Source organism: Trichechus manatus, unplaced genomic scaffold, assembly GCF_000243295.1.
Source record: "Trichechus manatus latirostris isolate Lorelei unplaced genomic scaffold, TriManLat1.0 scaffold00070, whole genome shotgun sequence".
NCBI lineage: Eukaryota > Metazoa > Chordata > Mammalia > Sirenia > Trichechidae > Trichechus > Trichechus manatus.
In genome coordinates, this window is record NW_004444006.1 from 8,201,461 (window position 1) to 8,221,183 (window position 19,723).

Genomic DNA, 19,723 nt, shown 5'->3' on the forward strand with positions numbered 1-19,723 from the left:
TGATTCTTTTCTTTCCTTTTATTTATGTGGTGGATTACGTTGATTGATTTTCTAATGTTGAACCATCCTTGCATACCTGGTATGAATCCCACTTGTAGTGTATTATTTTTTGATATGATGCTGAATTTTTTTGGCTAGGATTTTGTTGAGAAATTTTGCATCTGTATTCATGAGAGATATTGGTCTGTAATTTTCTTTTTTTTTGTGGCATCTTTGCCTGGTTTGGTATCAGGGTTATGCTGGCGTCATAGAATGAATTCAGAAGTATCCCTTACTTTTCCATGTTCTGAAATAGTTTGAATAGTACTGGTGTAAGGGTTTCTCTGAATGTTTGGTAGAAATCTCCAGTGAAGCCATCCGGGCCAGGGCTTTTTCTTGGTTGGGAGTTTTTTTTGTTTTTTTTTTTTATCTTTTGAATCTCTTCTCTTGTTATGTGTCTGTTCAGATTTTTAACATTATTTTGTGTTAGTTTGGGTAGGTAGTGTGTTTCTAGAAATTTATCCATTTCCTCTAGGTTTTCAAATTTTTTGTAGTATAGTTTTTCATAGTACTCTGTTATTAACCTTTTTATTTAAGTTGGATCTGTTGCAATGTTCCCCATTTCATTTCTTATTTGGGTTATTTGTGTCCTCTCCTGTTTTTGTTTTGTCAGTTTGGCCAGGGGTTTGTCAATTTTGTTGATCCTGTCAAAGAACCAACTTTTGGTTTTGTTCATTCTTTCTGTTGTTTTTCTGTTCTCTCTTTCATTTATTTCTGCTCTGATCTTTATTATTTCCTTTCTTCTAGTGGCTGTGGGCTTCTTTTGTTGTTCTCTTTCTATTTGTTCAAGTTTTGTAGGTAATGTTTTGATTCTGTCCCTTCTTATTTTGATGTGTGCATCTTTTGCTATAAATTGACCTTTGAGCACTGCCTTTGCTGTGTCCCGAAGGTTTTGATATGGTGTGTTTTCATTGTTTTTTGATTCTAGGAATTTTTTTACTCCACCTTTGATTTCTTCTATTACCCAGTGGTTTGTAAGCAGGGTGTTATTCAGTTTCCATGTAATTGATTTTTTTTTCCTTGCTTCTCCTGTTGTTGATTTCTACTTGGATGGCGTTTTGGTCAGAGAAGATACTTTGTATTATCTCAATGTTTTGGATTTTGTTGAGGGTTACTTTGTTGCCTAAGATGTGGTCTATTCGGGAGAATGTTGCATGTACAGTTGGAAAAGAATGTATACTTTGCAGCTGTTGGTTGAAGTGTTGTATATATGTCTATGAGGTCAAGTTGGCTGATTGTGGCCTTTAGATCTTTTGTATCTTTGTTGAGATTCTTTCTAGATGTTCTTCCTTTACTGAGAGTGGTGTGTTGAAGTCTCCTACTATTATTGTGGAACTGTCAATTTCTCTTTTCAGTGCTGCTAGAGTTTGTTTTATATTTATCAGCACTGTCATTGGGTGCCTATCTATCTAACCTTTTGAGTTGTTGTCAATTTGATCCCAGATGATAGATCTTAAAAGAAGCATAATGCTCAAGGCAGGCAGTTTCCCTTTATGCTTTTGTTGTTGTTAGGTGCCATTGAGTCAGTTCTCACATATAGTGACCCTACGCACAACAGAAAGAGACACAGCCTGGTCTTGCTGCATCTTCACAATCGTTGTTGTTTGAGCCCATTGTTGCAGCCACTCTGTCAATCCATCTTGTGAGGGCCTTCCTCTTTTTCGCTGACCCCCTTGTACCCACTGCTGTCGAGTCGACTCCAACTCATAGTGTCCCCATAGGGTTTCCAAGGCTGTAAATCTCTATGGAAGGAGACTGCCATGTCTTTCTTCCTCGGGGTCGCTGATGATTTTGAACCGCCAACCTTTTGGTTAGCATTATATTCTTATTCTATAGGAAGCCTTATTTTGCAAACCTCTTAGAGTTTAGGACATTTGATAGTTTTCATTGTAATAGATGTTACTAAGTCAGTTTTTTTCTTCCTTTTTATTCTTTGTCTTCATGGCAGTTTATAAAATAGTAATAACTACGGTAAGACTGCTGCATTTGGCTGTACATAAAAAATGCGACATTAGTGTACTCATCCTGTGAGGCCACCCATGGTAACACTGATGGAGAGACAATTTAGTGAAAAGTTGTGTTCTAGGCACTTTACATATATTATTTCATTTAATCATTAAAGAGATGTCATTATCCCCATTTTAAAAGTTAGGAATCTGAGGATCCTTACTGATGTTAAATAACTTTCACATGGTCAAATAGTAAGAGATAGCGTCATTTAACTCTAAGAAGCAGGGGTTTCTAATCTGTGTCTGTCTCATTCTAAAGATTGTTCCCTCCTCCACACTCCATTCTCTCATTTTAATTTTGAGTTGCATATTACTGTGATTTTCTAACATTCCTAAATGTTCAATATCTTCTTTATAGGAGGCACTGTTACCATACTATTATCCACTATTATCATGATGAGTTGTGGAATGACATCAAGGACATCATACATGAAGAAAGAAAGAGGTCATTAAGAAGATAGGAAAGAAAGAAAAGACCAAAATGGATGTCAGAAGAGACTCTGAAACTTTCTACTGAATGGTGAGTAGCTAAAACAAATGAAAGAAATCACGAAGTAAAAGAGATGAACAGAAAATTTCAAAGGGCGGCTCAAGAAGACAAAGTAAACTATCATAATGACATGTGCAAAGATCTGGAGTTAGAAAACCAAAAGGAAAGAACAGGCTTGGCATTTCTCAAGCTGAAAGAACTGAAGAAAAAATTCAAACCTCGAGTTGCGATACTGAAGGATTCTACGGGGAAAATATTAAATGACGCAAGAAGCATCAAAAGAAGATGGAAGGAATACACAGAGTCACTATACCAAAAAGAAGTGGTTGATGTTCAACCTTTTCTGGAGGTAGCATATGATCAGGAACGGATGGTACTGAAGGAAGAGGTCCAAGATGCATTGAAGCATTGGTGAAAAACACGGCTCCAGGAATTAACGAAATACCAAAAGAGACGTTTCAACAAACGGATGCAGCGCTAGAAGTGCTCACTTGTCTATGCCAAGAAATTTGGAAGAGAGCTACTTGGCCTGCCGACTGGAAGAGATCTATATTTATGCCTATTCCAAAGAAAGCTGATCCAACCAAATGAGGAAGGTATCAAGCAATATCATTAATATCACATGCAAGTAAAATTTTGCTGAAGATCATTCAAAAGAGGTTGCCACAGCACATCGACAGGGAACTGCTGGAAATTCAAGCCGGATTCAGAAGAGGACGTGGAACCAGGGATATCATTGCTGATGTCTGATGGATGCTGGCTGAAAGCAGAGAATACCAGAAAGATGTTTACTTGTGTTTTTTGACTATGCAAAGAGATTCAACTGTGTGGATCATAACAAATTATGGATAACATTGTGAAGAATGGGAATTCCAGAACACTTAATAGTGCTCATGAGGAACTGTACATAGATCAAGAGGCATTCTTTCGGACAGAACAAGGAGATACTACATGGTTTAAAGTCAGGAAGGGTGTGCATCAGGGTTGTATCCTTTCACCATACTTAATTCAATCCGTATGCTGAACAAATAATCCGAGAAGCGGAATGATATAAAGAAGAATGGGACATCAGTATTGGAAGAAGACTCATTAACAACCTGCGATATGCAGATGACACAACCTTGCTTCCTGAAAGTGAAGAGAACTTGAAGCGCTTACTGATGAACATCAAAGACTACCGCCTTCAGTATGGATTACACCTCAACATAAAGAAAACAAAAATCCTCACAACTGGACTAATAAACAACATCATGATAAATGGAGAAAAAAAACCCCAAAATCCTCACAACTGGACCAATAAGCAACATCATGATAAATGAAGAAAAGACTGAAGTTGTCAAGGATCTCATTTTACTTGGATCCACAATCAACATCCATGGAAGCAGCAGTCAAGAAATTAAACAATGCGTTGCATTGGGCAAATCTGCTGCAAAACACCTCTTTAGAGTGTTAAAACGCAAAGATATCACCTTTAAGACTAAGGTGCGCCTGATCCAAGCCATGGCGTTTTCAATTGCCTCATATGCATGCGAAAGCTGGACAATGAATAAAGAAGACTGAAGAAGAATTGATGCCTTTGAATTACGGTGTTGCCGAAGAATATTGAATATACCGTGGACTGCCAAAAAGAACAAACAAATCCATCTTGGAAGAAGTACAGCCAGAATGCTCCTTAGAAGCAAGGATGTCTCACATACTTCGAACATGTTATCAGGAGGATCAGTCCCTGGAGAAGGACATCAGACTTGGTAAAGTAAAGGGTCAGCGAAAAAGAGGAGGCCCCTCAATGAGATGGACTGACACAGTGGCTGCAACAATGGGCTCAAGCATAAGCAACGATTGTTGCACAGGACTGGACAGTGTTTCGTTCTGTTATACATAGGGTCGCTATGAGCTGGAACTGATTTGATGGCACCTAACAACAACAACAACATTATCCATGCTTACATCACTTTTTATTAATGTTTATTAGCTGCCCTCCACTTAATCTATCTTAGTTTTTTCATTATGATGATGACAACTCAGGTATCATCTTCAAATTAAAATATTTTACTGCCACCTCTCTTTGCCACTAAGTTGCCCCACACTTGTTTTGATTCTTGAATTGTTTCCTCCTCAGAGTATTTTTTAATAGTCATATTTTCTCTTGTTGGTTTTTCTTTATTGAGGTGAGATTCACATAACGTAAAGTTAACCATCTGAAAGCGAACAATTCAGTGGCAGTTAGTACTAAACATGTTTGTTCTAAACATTTTCGTCACTCCAAAAGGAGATCCCATACCCATTAAGCAGGTGCTCCCCATTACCTCTTCCCCTCAACCTCTGGCAACCACCAATCTGCTTTCTGTTCTTATGGACTTGCTTATTCTGAATATTTCATGTAAATGGAATTATACAATATGTGACCTTTTGTGTCTGGCTTCTTTCATACCGCATAATGTTTCTGAGATTCATCTATGTTGTAGCATGTATCAGTACTTCATTCCTTTTTATGATTGAATAATATTTCAGTGTATGTATTTACCACAGTTTGCTTATCCGTTGACCTGTTGATGGACATTTGGGCTGTTTCTACTTTTTGGCTATTGTCAATAATTCTGTTATGAACATATGTGTACATGTACTTGTTTGGGTACGACTTTTCAGTTCTTTGGGGTTGAAATGTGCTTTTAATGCAGAAAAATCACAATGGATAGCAGCAAAAAACTGAGGGGGGGTTGAGGAGGTTCTGAAAATCTACAGTTGGATTATTTTGCATATTGATGAAAGATAATTCATACTTTTAAAACCTCAAAACTTTCTTTTTTAAAGAGCCAAAATAAATCCAAGATAACTTGCTGACACTTCCCCACCCCTAAGCTCTTTTACAAATAAAACTGATATAGTTAGGGCAGCAGAAGATTTTGATAGCAATGAAAGTTTGTAAAGTGTACTTAAAGCTCTTGTTTCCAAAGTGCAAGATGCAGTGTTCTCATAATCTTTCATTAATGCTTAGCTTGTAAATAATCCTTCATTTTGTCTAGTAAAGGCAGTTTTTGAAATAAGTCTATTTTGGTATACTGATCTATAACAAAATGACACTGGTATAGCAATATACCTGTATAAACCGTGATACTGGACTGGTCAGCCTGATAGGGTAAGTTGCTCATCCAGGCAACCAAGACCTTGAATAATAAAAAAAAAAACTCCATTTTCAGAGTCCCTGATTGCATGTTCAATTAGATCAACTATAGAAGTATGGCCTTCTGTATTTGTTTGTTTATAAAAGCTAAACCTATCATTTGAGTGTTCAAATCTAATGTGAAGTATTTTACCACGGGAGCGAAGGCTCAAGCTGAAAACGTAACCATTGTCTGAACTCTCCCGAAGAAGAAAGGAACCATCTGGCACATTTGCTAGCTTCCCTTCTACCTCCCAGAATGTCCCAGGTACTATCTTGTTTTGCAAGTTCTTCGGCTCCTCTGTAAGGCTTGTCACAACCACAGCACCACTACTTTGCACGGAGGCGTAAACTCTTGCAATCCCAAGAGCAGAGTTAGGATCAAATTCAAGTGATATTGCATATTTTCAGACTGGGCCAGTGAGTCCATTAAAGTTCCTTTGGATTTGATTATTCTGTATTGGAGATAAAAATGGTGAAAGTGTAGAGACATCATCATAATTAGCTCTTGGGCTCTTCATCACGACTCCTGTGGTACCAAAGAGAAAGCCACACATGGACTGATCCACAAAGATTTCTGGGGCAACAACTGAATCCTGGTCTACATGATTCTCATCTTCAAGGAAAGAGTTCCCTCTCACTTGAGAAGGAACTGTAGAAACTTCCCTGGAAGAACTGTCCAGACAGTAACTACGTGATCTTTTCTAAGGATATTTTCTCTCATTTAAAGGCACAGTATACTGAATGTAGTCCAATAACTACAGGCACATGTTCATCAAGGTGAAGATGCAAGTCTTCCATTCAGAGATTCTGAACACTTTAATGAAGTATTTTGTTCTTGGCACACAGTTTCAGATTGAAGATCGTGAAAATCCTTTCTAACCCCATTCAGTGCTAGACTTGGACCGGAAGAATAGACCAAGGCTTTGACTCTCATCTCCATTTTTTTTTAAAACACTTTATTGTTGTTTGGGTGAAAGTTTACAGAGCAAATTAGTTTCTCATTTAACAATTTATACACAGCTTGAATGTTAAAAAACAAAACAAAACAGAAGTGAGAGTCAAAACCTTGGTCTATTCTTTCAGTCCAAGTCCAGCGCTGGTTAAGAACTCGGCTGCTAAACAAAAGGTCAGCAGTTCGAATTCACCAGCTGCTTTTTGGAAACCCTATGGGGCAGTTCTACTCTGTCCTATAAGGGTCACTATGAGTCAGAATCTACTCAAAGGTGGCCGGTTTGGTTTTGGGTTTTTGGTGTTTTGTGACATTGATTGCAAATCCCTGAATGTATCTGAACTCTTCCCCCTTTCCTCCCAGGGTTCCTTGTGTCCATTCGCCCAGCTTTCCTGCCCATATGGCCCTTCTGAACTTTGCTTTTGGGCAAATGCTGCCCTTTAGGTCTCCTATAGTTGATTGTTCTGAGGTATACATTCCTCACTGGTGTTATTGTTCATTTTATAGGCCTGTCTATTATATGGCTATAGTGTGATCTCTGGGAGTGATTTCAGTTCCAAGGTTGAAGGGTGTCTAAGGGCTATAGTCTCAGGGGTTCCACCAGTCTCTAACAGACCAGTAAGTCTTGTCTTATTTATGAGTTTGAATTTCGTTCTACATTTCTCTCTGTCCATGACCTACTATTGTGGTCCCAGTCAGAGCAGTTGGTAGTGGTAGCCTGGCACCATCTAGCTCTTCTGGTCTCAGGCTAGTGGAGGCTGTGGTTCATGTGGTCCATTAGTCCCTTGGACTAATTGTTTCCTTGAGTCTTTGGTTTTCTTCACTCTTCTTTGTTCCAGACAGGAAGAAACCAATTGTTGTATCCTAGATGGCTGTTGCAAGCTTTTAAGACTCCAGTCCCTAGATGTAGAACATTGTCTATATGGATTATGATGTGCCAATTGACCTAAATGTCCCCCTGAGACTATGGTCTCTAGCCCTCCAGCCCAGTATCTCAGTCCCTGGAGGTATATGGTTATGGCTAAGAAGTTTTCATGACTGTGTCCTTTGTGCACACTATTGCATACATGGGTATATTTGCAGCATATACATATATATGTACATGGGTGTACTTCCATATGCCCTCCCACCCCTGTTCAGCTTACATACCTACCTATATATCTACTTATACATTATTGTTTGTTATTACTGTTATTGCAGGATTGTATATGTATTAGTATTTACCGTTGTTGCCTTTTACCCTTGCGTACCTTTCAGTGTCTTCCTTTACCTTGATTATGTTGTGCTGACTTCCCCTATATGTGTATTATCTCTCCCTTCACCAAAGTTAGTATGTGTCTACTATCTGTTTAGCGGTTTTCCCTCCCCTCGCCTCTCCCATCCCTAGTAATCATCAAAGAATTTTTCTGTCTCTGTGAAAACCTTTTCTTGAGTTTTTATAATAGTGGTCTCATACAATATTTGTGCTTTTGTGATTGACTTATTTCACTCAGCATAATGTCCTCCAGGTTCATCCATGTTGTGAGATGTTTCACGGATTGGTAGTTATTCTTTAACTTTTTGTTAAAGTTCCATTGTGTATAAGCACCACAGTTTGTTTATCCATTTATTCGTTGATGGGCACTTAGGCTGTTCCATCTTTTTACTATTGTAAATAATGCTTCAATGAACATGGTTGTGCATATGTCTCTTCGTGTCATGGTTCTTGTTTCTCTAGGATATATTCCTAGGAGTGGGATGGCTGGATCATATGGTATTTCTATTTCTAGCTTTTTGAGGAAGTGCCATATCATTTTCCATAGTGGTTGTGCCATTTTACACTCCCACCAGCAGCGTATGAGAGTTCGAATCTCCCCACAGCCTCTTCAGCATTTGCTGTTTTCTGTTTTTTTTTTATAAGTGCCATTATTACCAGTACAAGATGGTATCTTATTGTAGTTTTGATTTGCATCTCTCTAATGGCTAATGATCGCAAGCATCTCTTCATGTATTTGTTGGCTGCCTAGATGTCTTCTTTGGTGAAGTGTGTGTTCATATCCTTTGCCCAGTTTTAATTTTTTTTTTTTTTTGTCTTTTTGGTGTTCAATTCTCACTTCCATTTTGATACCCGTCTCCTTGGCGGCTTATAGGTCAAAGAGGTCAAGCGTTTGGATTATAGTGATGATTGCGGAGGGAAGTTGACCATATTGGCCTTTGAGCTTTCACGTCTTTGAGGACTATTGGTGCTGAGGCAAAGGAAAAGGTATCCTTGTCTGCAGAACTCACAGAGGGTATAGTGCGCTGTCCTTGCCTTTCTGCTTTTGTTTTGCAGAAAGCTCCCCTTTTAACATACCCATTAGGCTTTCACTTTTTGATCTATTATTTCCACCTTTTTCATCTTCACTGTTGTTACCACAGCTGGCCATATCTTTAACCATAAAACCCATTGCCACTGAGTTGATTCTGACTCATAGCGACCCTATAGGACAGAGTAGAACTGCCCCATAGAATCTTCAAGGCTGTAATATTTACGGAAGCAGAAGGCCACATCCTTCTCCGGCGGAGCAGCTGGTGGGTTCGAACCGCTGACCTGTCAGTTAGCAACCGAGCGCTTAACCACTGCACCACCAGGGCTCTTTTTTTTTTAACCATAGCAACTACCAAAGAAGGAATCATCTTTTCCAAAATCACTGGCTAATGATAGTTGTTGTGCTATCATGAAATCAGTTTCTCCTTTACATTCGTTTCTGGAAGGTTTTAAGACTACTTTTCTTCATTATGGAAACCCTGGTGCCGTAGTGGTTAAGAATTAGGCTGCTAACCAAAAGGTTGGCAGTTCAAATCCACCAGGGGCTCCTTAGAAACTCTATGGGGCAGTTCTACTGTGTCCTATAGGGTAGCTATGTGTTGGAATCGACTCAGTAGCAATGGGTTTTCTTCATTATGACTGGATACCTAATTCAGAGGAATCAATTTTTCTCGTGAATTTTATCCCCAAACATCTGGAGAGGCTGTAATGCCGCGTTGATGTATTTTCCCAGTTTTATTTAACCTTTGGAGTCATTTTCCACCAGCAGCTGTGGTGTCAGCGGTTTGGGCTCTGCTTCCTTCCCCAACTCCGGCATGACTGCCACAAAATGTGTGTTGTTTTAAGCTGCTGAGTTTGTGGTAATTTGTGATGCAGTAATAGAAAACTAATACACCGTAATGGTGTTATCAGGGTGACAAAGTTTGAGACTGGAGTTGAAGAAACAGCTCATTTATAAAAATTGCTGTACATAAAAGGAAGGAAAGAAAAGAAAAAGAACAAGAAATCAGTGGAAAGAGAAGAAACACACAAAAGCACCTCCTTCAGTGCTCAGCTCAGGTCTTCTCTCTCACCCTCCTTCCAACCTGAAGTGATTGTTTTCTCCCCAGGTATTTTTAGACAGGAACATGTTTTTAAAAAATAATTTATTTTTGTTGTTGTTGTTGAGAATATACATAGACCAGTTCAACAATTTCTGCATGTGCAATTCAGTGACATTGATTACATCCTTCGAGTTGTACAACCATTCTCACCCTCTTTTTCCGAATTGTTCCCCTTCCATTGACATAAACTCACTGCCCCCTATAAGTTTCCTATCCAATCTTTTGAGTTGTCAGTTTGATCCCATATAGATAGATCTCAAAAAAGTACACTACTCAAGGCAGACATTCTTTACTAGTGAAGCTAAACTATTTGATTTTAAGAAGACTTCAGGGGATATTTTTGGTTTAAGGTTTAAAGGTTATCTCAGGGCAATAGTTTTAGCGGTTCATCCAGCCTCCATGGCTTCAGCAAGTCTGGTGTCTATAAGAATTTGAAATTTTGTTCTACATTTTCACCCTTTTGATCAGGATTTTTCTATAGACTCTTTGATCAAAATGTTCAGTAATGGTAGCCAGGCACCATCCAGTTCTTCTTGCCTCATGGCAAAGGAGGCAGTTGTTCAAGGAGGCAATTAGCCACACATATAAGAACATATTTTATCACTTAAATAACATTCTCCTGTATTGTTCTCTAGTGGCTAGGCTTCAAGTTCCTTGAGGGCAAGGATCTTGTCTTGTTCATTTCTGTATCCCCCACAGTGCCTTGCATGCAGCGACTCTAGTAATTGTTACTTGATTGGCTGAAGAAGGTGTGTTTATCTGATGACTAAATCCTTCAAACTAAACCTTTTATATGCTATGCCTAGAAGGTAGCTATAATGGGATTTCTGAGATTCCAACAGGGTTTTTTTTCTTATTGAGCTCCCATGAGCCCCACCACCCAGCTTTCCCTAGCAGCAAATTGTATCATAACATCCTCTGACTCTTCTCGCAGGATAGGGAATCTTAGACCACAAGTTTCAGTGGGCCAAATGCAGGGAGTATGACCTGGCATTTAACAACATAAAGAGTTCTACTTAATTAGCTGTCACCCACTAATCAGTTAGACCCAAACATCTGCCAATAGAATTTGAGAAGTCTGTTCTAAAAGTTGAAAAGCTGTGTTTATTTACCACAGATGGGGTACTTTTAGTGAGGGGGGGGGGAAGATTTTACCAGTTAAATCCAATTAAGAGATTGGTGCCTGATTTTCAGGAGAGTTTGTGCAGTTAACTTTGTCTTTTTCACTGCATGATATGACTCTTGATTATGTGATGGAAGAAATGATCATATTATGATTTTTCTCTGTGTGCCTATCCGTAATTAAACAGTTTGTGAACTATTTGAAAGAAATTAAAGCAGAGCTTGAGGACTTTTTTGCTTCTTAATGTAGTCACATGTCTACGTAGTAAAAACTTTTTGAAGAAATCCACTAACCTGCTTTCTTAGACCAAGGACTTTTTGAAGTAAAAGGACACTGAGAGATCCAAATTGAGGCCTCTAGTGGTTTATACTAATTTCTTGCTAATGTGACAAGCTGCCTTAAATCCTTTCTGGAACCAGATATGAGGTATAAATTAATACTAATGTGACAATGTATCTGAACAGTGGACTTGAAACTGCAGTAGGATCATAAGAGCTGATTTGTTCAAGGCAGTGGAGGTAATTGAGACTCAAACTAGACGTGTGGTTTAGGCAGATGGCAAATGAATTCATTTATCTTTGTTGAACTGCTTCTGAGCTCAGTGGAATCTCAGATTGTGACGATTTGCAGAGCTCTACGGTGAAAATGAAGTCACGACTCAGAAGAGTCATGGATTTTGACGAATATGAATCATTTAACATTTTAATAGCTGCCTTTGGAGTGCAAACTCTCAGGATGTCCCTGAGTTATTAAGCATCAACATCTGCCCCATTACTCTGGGCAGAACTATCTTGAATACCACAACGATTTTGAAATTTCGGGCTATGTGACCGAGATCTGAGATGTTTGCGTTCATTTGGCCCTGCGAAAGTATCAGTCGTTTTCATCAATGTCTGGGGTCAGAATTAAGACATGTTCAAATTGGAACCCCCTCCGCCGTCGTTTTGAAGAACAGTTCAGTCTTTAATTATTTACCTTTACTTGCTTAGAACTGATCCATGATTTGTAATCATCAGCCTTTAACTGTCCATTTTTGTGTGAATAAAGTTGATTAAACTTTAGACTCCTTTGGCATCTATGTTAAAGTCTACATTATTGGCGATACTTTATCACTTCGGCAAAAATGTATGCGGCAAATGTATGGGCTTTTTTAACCTTATGCTTCACTATTAAAAATAAAAAACAAAACGAAACTTGGGCGCTCTAGCCCGAGACAGCGTGCCCTAGGCGCGAGTCGGGTTGACAGGGTTGGTCGCATGCGCTTTCGACACAATCGTGTTTGTCGCAATGGGCCCTGCGCGGAAGGTTACATAAGAGCAAGCGACTTTGATTATAGTCATTTTGTCGGTAGCGCTGGTTACCGCGCTACCTCCGCTCTGGTACTTGATTGTAACAGAAAGTAGTTCCGGCCCGTGTTGTTTCGGCCGAGGAGTCGTCGCCGCCATTTCAAGACCGTGAGAGGTAGATGGCCAACCAGAGTTCCTAAGGTTAGAAGCCTGTAACGGCTGTCGCTGCTTAAGCCTTGCAGAGCGCGGGTACGGCTGCTGCTCTCTTACCACTACCTCTAGAAACATTCTTGCCACTAGCAGCGGCGGCGGGACTCAATTACCCCCTCTTCGCTCTCCCTCAAGAAGCTCCAGATGGCGTCTTCCGTGGGCAACGTGGCCGACAGCACAGGTACTGGTGTCCCGTTCTACCTTAGCAGACGCCGCTTTGGGGTCTCGCGCCGTTCTCTGTCTCTCACTGCTCCCTCCCTTCCCTCTAGTCACCCCCATTACATCAGTGGTATTGCTGAGCTGTTCCTGTTCTCCCGGCATCTGGTCGGTGTTTCCTCCGTGTTCTCTTTCTCAAGCATTACCTTTTTCATTCTTACTGCTTTTTTGCGTCCTTTTTTGTTTCTTAATGTGTAACTGTTCTAGCTTTCTACTCGGGACGCTTCTACCACACGTGCGCGCTAAGAATGGACTGCATTGGGAATCCCTGCCTTTTCACTCTCCTTCGCAACCGTTTTCTCCCCGACATCCAGTTTACCGCCCTCTCCTCTTGCCTGTCCACATCCCCCTCCAGCCCTTCCCCCTTAGCCAGGTTTGGTTCTTGTCTGTCAATCTAGGGCGGGGGTGCCATTCCGATGTAATCATATCCCCACTTTGCATCACCCAAAGACAAGCCGAAGCTCGCCGGCTGCTGCAGGGAACCTGAGAAGAGGGGACATTGGGCAGCACCCCGCTGGGCAGCGCCTTTCTATGTTCTTTCGGTTGAGTGGCCCCGGTTTGGATTGGAAATTTCCAGGGGTTTTCTTTGCCGTCACCCTGTTCCGCATGCTGCCACTAGCCTAGACTTCCCACCCTACTCCCCCTTCCCTCCCGCGGGGAACCACACCCTTTCCTTCCAGAGGTTGTCAGCCTCGCGGTCCAGTTCTATCCCTGGGGAAGAAACCAGCCTGGTGCTCTTGTTTTCGCATTGACCACCCTGCTTTCAGAATTCTCGCTTTGTGTTACTTCTCAGTGTATTCCTCCGCCGCCGCCTCTGGGTCTCCATCCCCATTCTGTAGCCCAGTATCTTTTTTTTCCCATAGGGTGTATGTATTTTTAAGTTTCATCCCTGCTTGAAGAGTTTGTAAAGCAACTGGAGTGTAGCTGCACAAGTGCAAGGCAGTTGCCCTTTTAGACAATTCAGTCGAAAAGCATTTGATACTCAAACAAAAAAACCCAACCAAATTCTAGGAGTTTCCTTTAGCTGCTTTTCCATATTGAGGCTATTTGGGGCAGGGAGGGAGGGGGCACTGAGCTGCGCTTCTAAGGTTTCCCACGAGGTTTTTTTGTTTGTTTATTGGTTGAAACGTGTCAAGGGTTTTTTATTTGTTTTTGGACATTGTGCTGTAAGTAATAGGTGACTCTTCAATAGTCTCTTATCCATAATTATAGGTAGTGGGATTAATAATTAGTCAGTGGTCCCCTCTTCCTTGCCCCATAGTGATTTTTAAACATTTAAGATTCTGGTTCTGCACTAGCTTGCCCTTTTCTATGTGTATTATTTTATTTGAGGAAGTCGTCGTTTCAAGTGTTAAAATAGCAGATAAGCCGCTTTGAAAAGTGACAAAGTAATGTGTTAAAATAAGGAGTTAGGAAGTTCTGGAGAATTGTTTAAAATGTAATTTTCTAGTTTCTATTAGAGATATAAACTCCCCCACATTTGGATGCAAGTCTGTCTCCTCTTTGTGTTCTTGGTCAGCTGTGCATTCAGTCAGGAAATTTACTTACTTTCCCTAGTATCCAGAACACACACTAGCTTGAACAGTTGGGGTGCTAGGCTCAAATTTGAGTTTGTTACTGTGACCTTGGTAGAGTTTAAGTATTTGTCCATGGTTCCCATTTCAGCTATAGGTAGATCTAGGTATGTTGTTTGTGAAAGTGCTGTGGTCAAATTCCCAGTAATGTATCACTGTTTAAATAAGTATTTGCGATTGAGACTTGGGCAGTTTGCTAGGTCCCCCCCCCCCACTCCCTTGGAGCCCTGATGGCCCAGTGGTTAGGCGCATGGCTGCTAACCAAAAGTTTCAGCAGTTCGAATCCACCAGCCACTTCTTGGAAACCCTATGGGACAGTTCTACTCTGTCCTGTAGGGTTGCTGTCAGTTGGAATCGGGAATCGACTCCATGGCAGCGGGTTTGGTTTGGTTTTTTGGGGGCTTTAGCCATACTCTTTATGTATCTGAATTAAGTCACACATAGCAAAGTGTTTTCATTTGGTATTCATTCTGTTGAGCTTTATCAAATGTTTTATACTAACATTTTTCCGTTCCTTTTTTTTTTTTTTTAAACCATTACAGCTGTAGGTAACTGCTTGGCTTATATAGCATTGTTCGCAGTGTCTTAATTCTTTAGTCAGTGCCAGAGCTCTTTGGAAAATGCTAGTGTTAAACCAGCGTGGGTGGGATTTAGCTAATTTAGTATCCTTGTGAGTTTGGGATGGTAGAAGAGCAATATAATCTTGGGTCTTTATTTAAATTGTTGGGTGACGCATTTAAATATTTTGGTTCTTGACAGATGTATTTATCTGTTTATCAGCTGATTTAAAAATAGCACCTTGACATTTAGTTTTTTCCTTATGTTCAGTTTTTAGAGTCACCTTTTAAAAAATTAAATTATGAAATATACAAACAGATTAAAGAGTGAAAACACACCCAGGTAAAGAGAGATTGTTATTAGTACACCCCCCAACCCTACAGATCCAGCCTAAAACCATTAAGTTTCCCAGTAGATTATTTGACATTATTAAATCTTTGTGACCTTGCAAATCACACATTTTATGTTTTGTTTCTGGATGTTAACTAAGGGATAAGGAGTAACATTCAGTGAATCTTTAGATGTTATCTATAATTTAAAAAGTATTTTTAATCATAAAATGTAATATCATTTGGAAGTAAATATTCCTATCTAGTTTGGGAAGGAAATGTTAATGGGTGAAATCTAAGATGCCAATTCTGCACCTGATGTTAACTTGAGGGTATAAATAACGTGCAGAACACTCTAGTGCTTTACATAGTTTCAAGCATTTTCATCTTTAAGTTTAATATACCATATTTTTACATTTTTTTGTTTGCATTTCTAACTTTTTGTTTCCCCCCTCCCTCCCTCAAATGTTTTGATGATTCTCCAGAACCAACGAAACGTATGCTTTCCTTCCAAGGGTTAGCTGAGTTGGCACATCGAGAATATCAGGCAGGAGATTTTGAGGCAGCTGAGAGACACTGCATGCAGCTCTGGAGACAAGAGCCAGACAATACTGGTGTGCTTTTATTACTTTCATCTATACACTTCCAGTGTCGAAGGCTGGACAGGTAGGAGATGTGGGGGTACCTGCTGGTAATTGCTGCCTCTGTGTACTGAGCTTGACAAATGATACTTAAATATTTGAACTTGAAGTTTTTCTATACTGCATTTCAATTGAGCCACCAATGCACATCTGCTCTCTTGCCCACTTGTGACATGTGGCAGCCCAGATGCCAGTTTTTCTCCTTCCTTTTGTGGCGGTGGTTATATTATTAGTATGACCAGGTACCTTATTAGACTTTCACACGTGGGTCTACTGCTTTCTTAACTCTGTTAAGGTAATAAATTGTTCTTAGTCTACATGTGAACATTCAGTCTCACCGTTGTAAGACATGTCAACTTGAGGGACTGAAATGCTCACAAATGATGGTGTATACAGTCATGCACCGCATAACATCTGTTTGGGTAATGTCTGACCGCATATATGTCCATGGTCCCGTAAGTTTATAACAGAGTTCAAAAATACTGATCAGAGAACGAGACTAAACACAACACAAAAGGAAACTTTCCTGGTCCTTTTGGAAAGCCAGAGGGTTTGGTTGTGGATAACCTGTGCTGACCACACCGAGCTCCCCCGGGTCCTGAAGGTCTCCATGCCCTGATGTTTCATGGGGCCCACCCTCCAGACCACCTTGGGCAGTGGGACAGTGGCCTTCAGGGGCCAAATTCGGCATGGTGTTTGCACAATGTTCAAATCACATAACGTCCTATTTCACAGAACGTATCGTGGACGCGAAGCAATGCATGACTGTATACTGTGGTAGGAGGTGCATATGTGGTTTAAATTGCCTTTATAATGTGTTACTTTTAGCTAACTGATTGAATTAATCAAAAGGGAAGAATTTGTGTTCTTTTTAATACATTCCCATTCTCCTTTATTTAGCTAGTTAAAGGCATGTATCATTACATTTTATTAGCAAATGGAAATAGAGACTCACACACACAGCATTTTCCTTCTTGATCTTAATGATCATGATTTCCAGTGTGTTGATTTAGTAATAAGACTCCAGTAAGAATTTTATCTCATGAAAAAAACTTACCAATCTGAAATTTGGAATACCTCCATTTTTGAAACACTTATTTCCAAAATTTTTCTTATAATGCTCTAGTTAAGATACAATGTATTGTTATGTAAGAAGAACCCTGGTGGAGCAACACAACCCACTCAGCTATTCTACAGGAGAAAGACGTGGCTTCCTTAAAGACTACAGCCAAGAAAACCTTATGGAGCAGTTCTGCTCTGTCACTTGGAGTCACTATGAGTGGAAAACCAACTCCCAACTCGAGGACTGGTGCTTAATAACAGCAGTTGTTATGTAATTAGCAATAGCAAGGGATCTTTGGAAACTGAGTTGCATATGGGCTGTACCTTCTTTCTGTAACGTGTACCCACGTGTCAACATTTTTTGCCTTTTCCAGATCTGCTCACTTTAGTACTCTGGCAATTAAACAGAACCCCCTTCTGGCAGAAGCCTATTCGAATTTGGGGAACGTGTACAAGGAAAGAGGGCAGTTACAGGAAGCGATTGAACATTATCGACATGCATTGCGTCTCAAACCAGATTTCATCGATGGTTATATTAACCTGGCAGCTGCATTGGTAGCAGCAGGTGACATGGAAGGGGCAGTACAAGCATACGTCTCTGCTCTCCAGTACAATCCCGTGAGTAAAATTGTAATGGTTATCATTTTGCCTTCACAGAAACCTAGAAAGAAACGTAGTGTGATAGATCAGACACTAAAATAGGTTTTTGCATGGAATAAAGTGAAGAGTTTAGAAATGTGTGTCTACTTAAAATGGTAAAATTGCTTTGACTTGGTCTGCATTATGTTAAAAAATAATTTTATCTAGAAAATTATATTGAAAAGCATAAAATTATCCTTATTGCAAGAAACTCTACATCTGTTTTTTTATAGTGCCTGTAAAAGTATAGGACATGTGTTTTGATTAAATTTGTATAATTTCTGATAGGTGTTTGCAGCAGTTTGATTTTCAAAGAATGATAGATAAAGGGACTTAAGCTGTAATATAAAATAATTAAAATAAGATGCCAATGTATGGATCAGTGACATGAAAACTAGGCTGCAAAATTTGCTCCTCAATATCTTATTCTCTTTTCTTTCAACGTAATTAGAAGGGGTAGAATCAAGGGCTGATTATCCTGTAGGCAAGGTAAGTACCGTGCTTACCTTGCCTACCAGATATCTGTAGTGAACAATTTCACATGGGTTTGACATCTTTGAAATTGTTCACTACATACTAGTAAGTAAGCATGAGTAAGCCTGTGCTTACCTGTGCTTACTGGGTCATCCTCTCCTGTCAGGGATTGCAAACTTGAAAACAGGCTTTGATTCTGTAGGAAGGTGCTGTGGGGTTGGGAGAGAGACGGATGCAAGCCATACCTAGAAGTGGAGTCTTTGATGTGGTGAAAAAATGTGAAATTGTTCGCTACAGATGATTTGGTAAGCAAGGTAAGCATTGTGCTTCCCTTGCCTATTGGATAATCCACTCCCGGGTAGATCTGAGATGTTAATATCCACATCAGGCTTTTGATTAGTTCTTAAAAATGTTTTTGTCTAAATTGCAGATGTTTTCTGGGGAACAGGTGAGGCCCAGCTGGCAGCTATTAAGTTCATACTGTATTAGGGTCTCTGAAAGATACAAAGAAAATAAGACTTTCCCTCAGAGCTTTTGGTGTTAGGGAAAGAAGATAGATATAAGAAAATAGATGTAGAAAAAGTTCAAGAATATGTTCTCAAGGTATATCCTCAACATTTAGTTTTGCAACAACCCTGGAAGTGGTTTTAATAACAGCTATTATAGGGTCACTGTGAGTTGGAACCGATGGCACCCGAACAACAACAACCATTTATTGAAAGTCTATTGTGTGTGCAGTTACTGTGCTAAGTGCTTCAAAAGTTAATCCTCGTAATGATCCTTCAAAGTAGGTGCAATTGTTTCCAGTGTTATTAATTAAAAAAAAAACAAAACGAAAGTCACTCAGAGGTTAGTAACTTTCTTGAGCTCACGTAGCCAGTAAGGGTAACAAAACTCACCCACTGCCATTGAGTTAATACCGACTCATAGCTACCCCATAGGGTTTCCAAGGCTGTAAATCTCTACTGAAGCAGACTGCCACATCTTTCCCCGAGGAGCTGCTGGTGGTTTCGAATCGCCAACCTTTCGGTTAGCAGTCGATCGCATTAACCACTGCGCCACCAGGGCTCCTTAGTAATGGTAAAAAAAAACAACAACAGCAACAAAAACAAAACAACCAAACCCATTGCCATCACTCATAACAGCCCTATAGGACAGAGTAAAACTGCCCCATAGGGTTTCCAGGGAGCAGCTGGTGGATTCCAACTTTTGACCTTTTTTTGGTTAATAGCCCAGTTCTTAACCACTGTGCAACCAGGGCTCCTAGTAATGGTAAAGTGGATATTAAAACCTGAGCCTGAATATCTTCAAAGCAAACACTGAGGAAGTAAAAAGGGACTGATGTGTCCAAAGGGCACACACCCACCCCTCAAGGCAGCCACTGAGCAGTTTGATAAGCCATTGATCATATCCTGATGTCTCTCTCAGCCTTTATCCCTATTTTGCTGGTTAGCAAACTGAAGCTTAATTTAGTAGTTTGTTCAAAGATCTGCAATCACTTTTCATCATGTCATCTATTAACACTTCTTTTTTCAGTTAATTTTAAGAGTTTATAATTTTTTATTTTTTTT

The 19,723-nt window shown here is 39.9% G+C and overlaps 1 protein-coding gene and 1 pseudogene across 3 annotated transcripts in view; one reads left to right on the plus strand and one right to left on the minus strand.

Annotated features, from left to right (window-relative positions):
- Nucleotides 1-5,522: 5,522 nt before the first annotated feature.
- LOC101341413 (suppressor of cytokine signaling 6-like) lies at nucleotides 5,523-9,406 on the minus strand (annotated as a pseudogene).
- Nucleotides 9,407-12,564: 3,158 nt separating this feature from the next.
- OGT (O-linked N-acetylglucosamine (GlcNAc) transferase) overlaps nucleotides 12,565-19,723 on the plus strand; it is a 56,113-nt gene continuing 48,954 nt past the window's right edge. The window contains exons 1-3 of one of the 3 annotated variants that reach the window (XM_004380142.1): nucleotides 12,565-12,840; nucleotides 15,852-16,002; nucleotides 17,414-17,657. In XM_004380142.1, coding sequence (XP_004380199.1) covers nucleotides 12,804-12,840; nucleotides 15,852-16,002; nucleotides 17,414-17,657 — 432 coding nt within the window. In that variant the 5' untranslated portion in view covers nucleotides 12,565-12,803. Of the gene's footprint in view, nucleotides 12,841-15,821; nucleotides 16,003-17,413; nucleotides 17,658-19,723 lie in introns of all 3 variants that reach the window. The other 2 variants (XM_004380141.2, XM_023734681.1) reach the window with 2 other exon arrangements.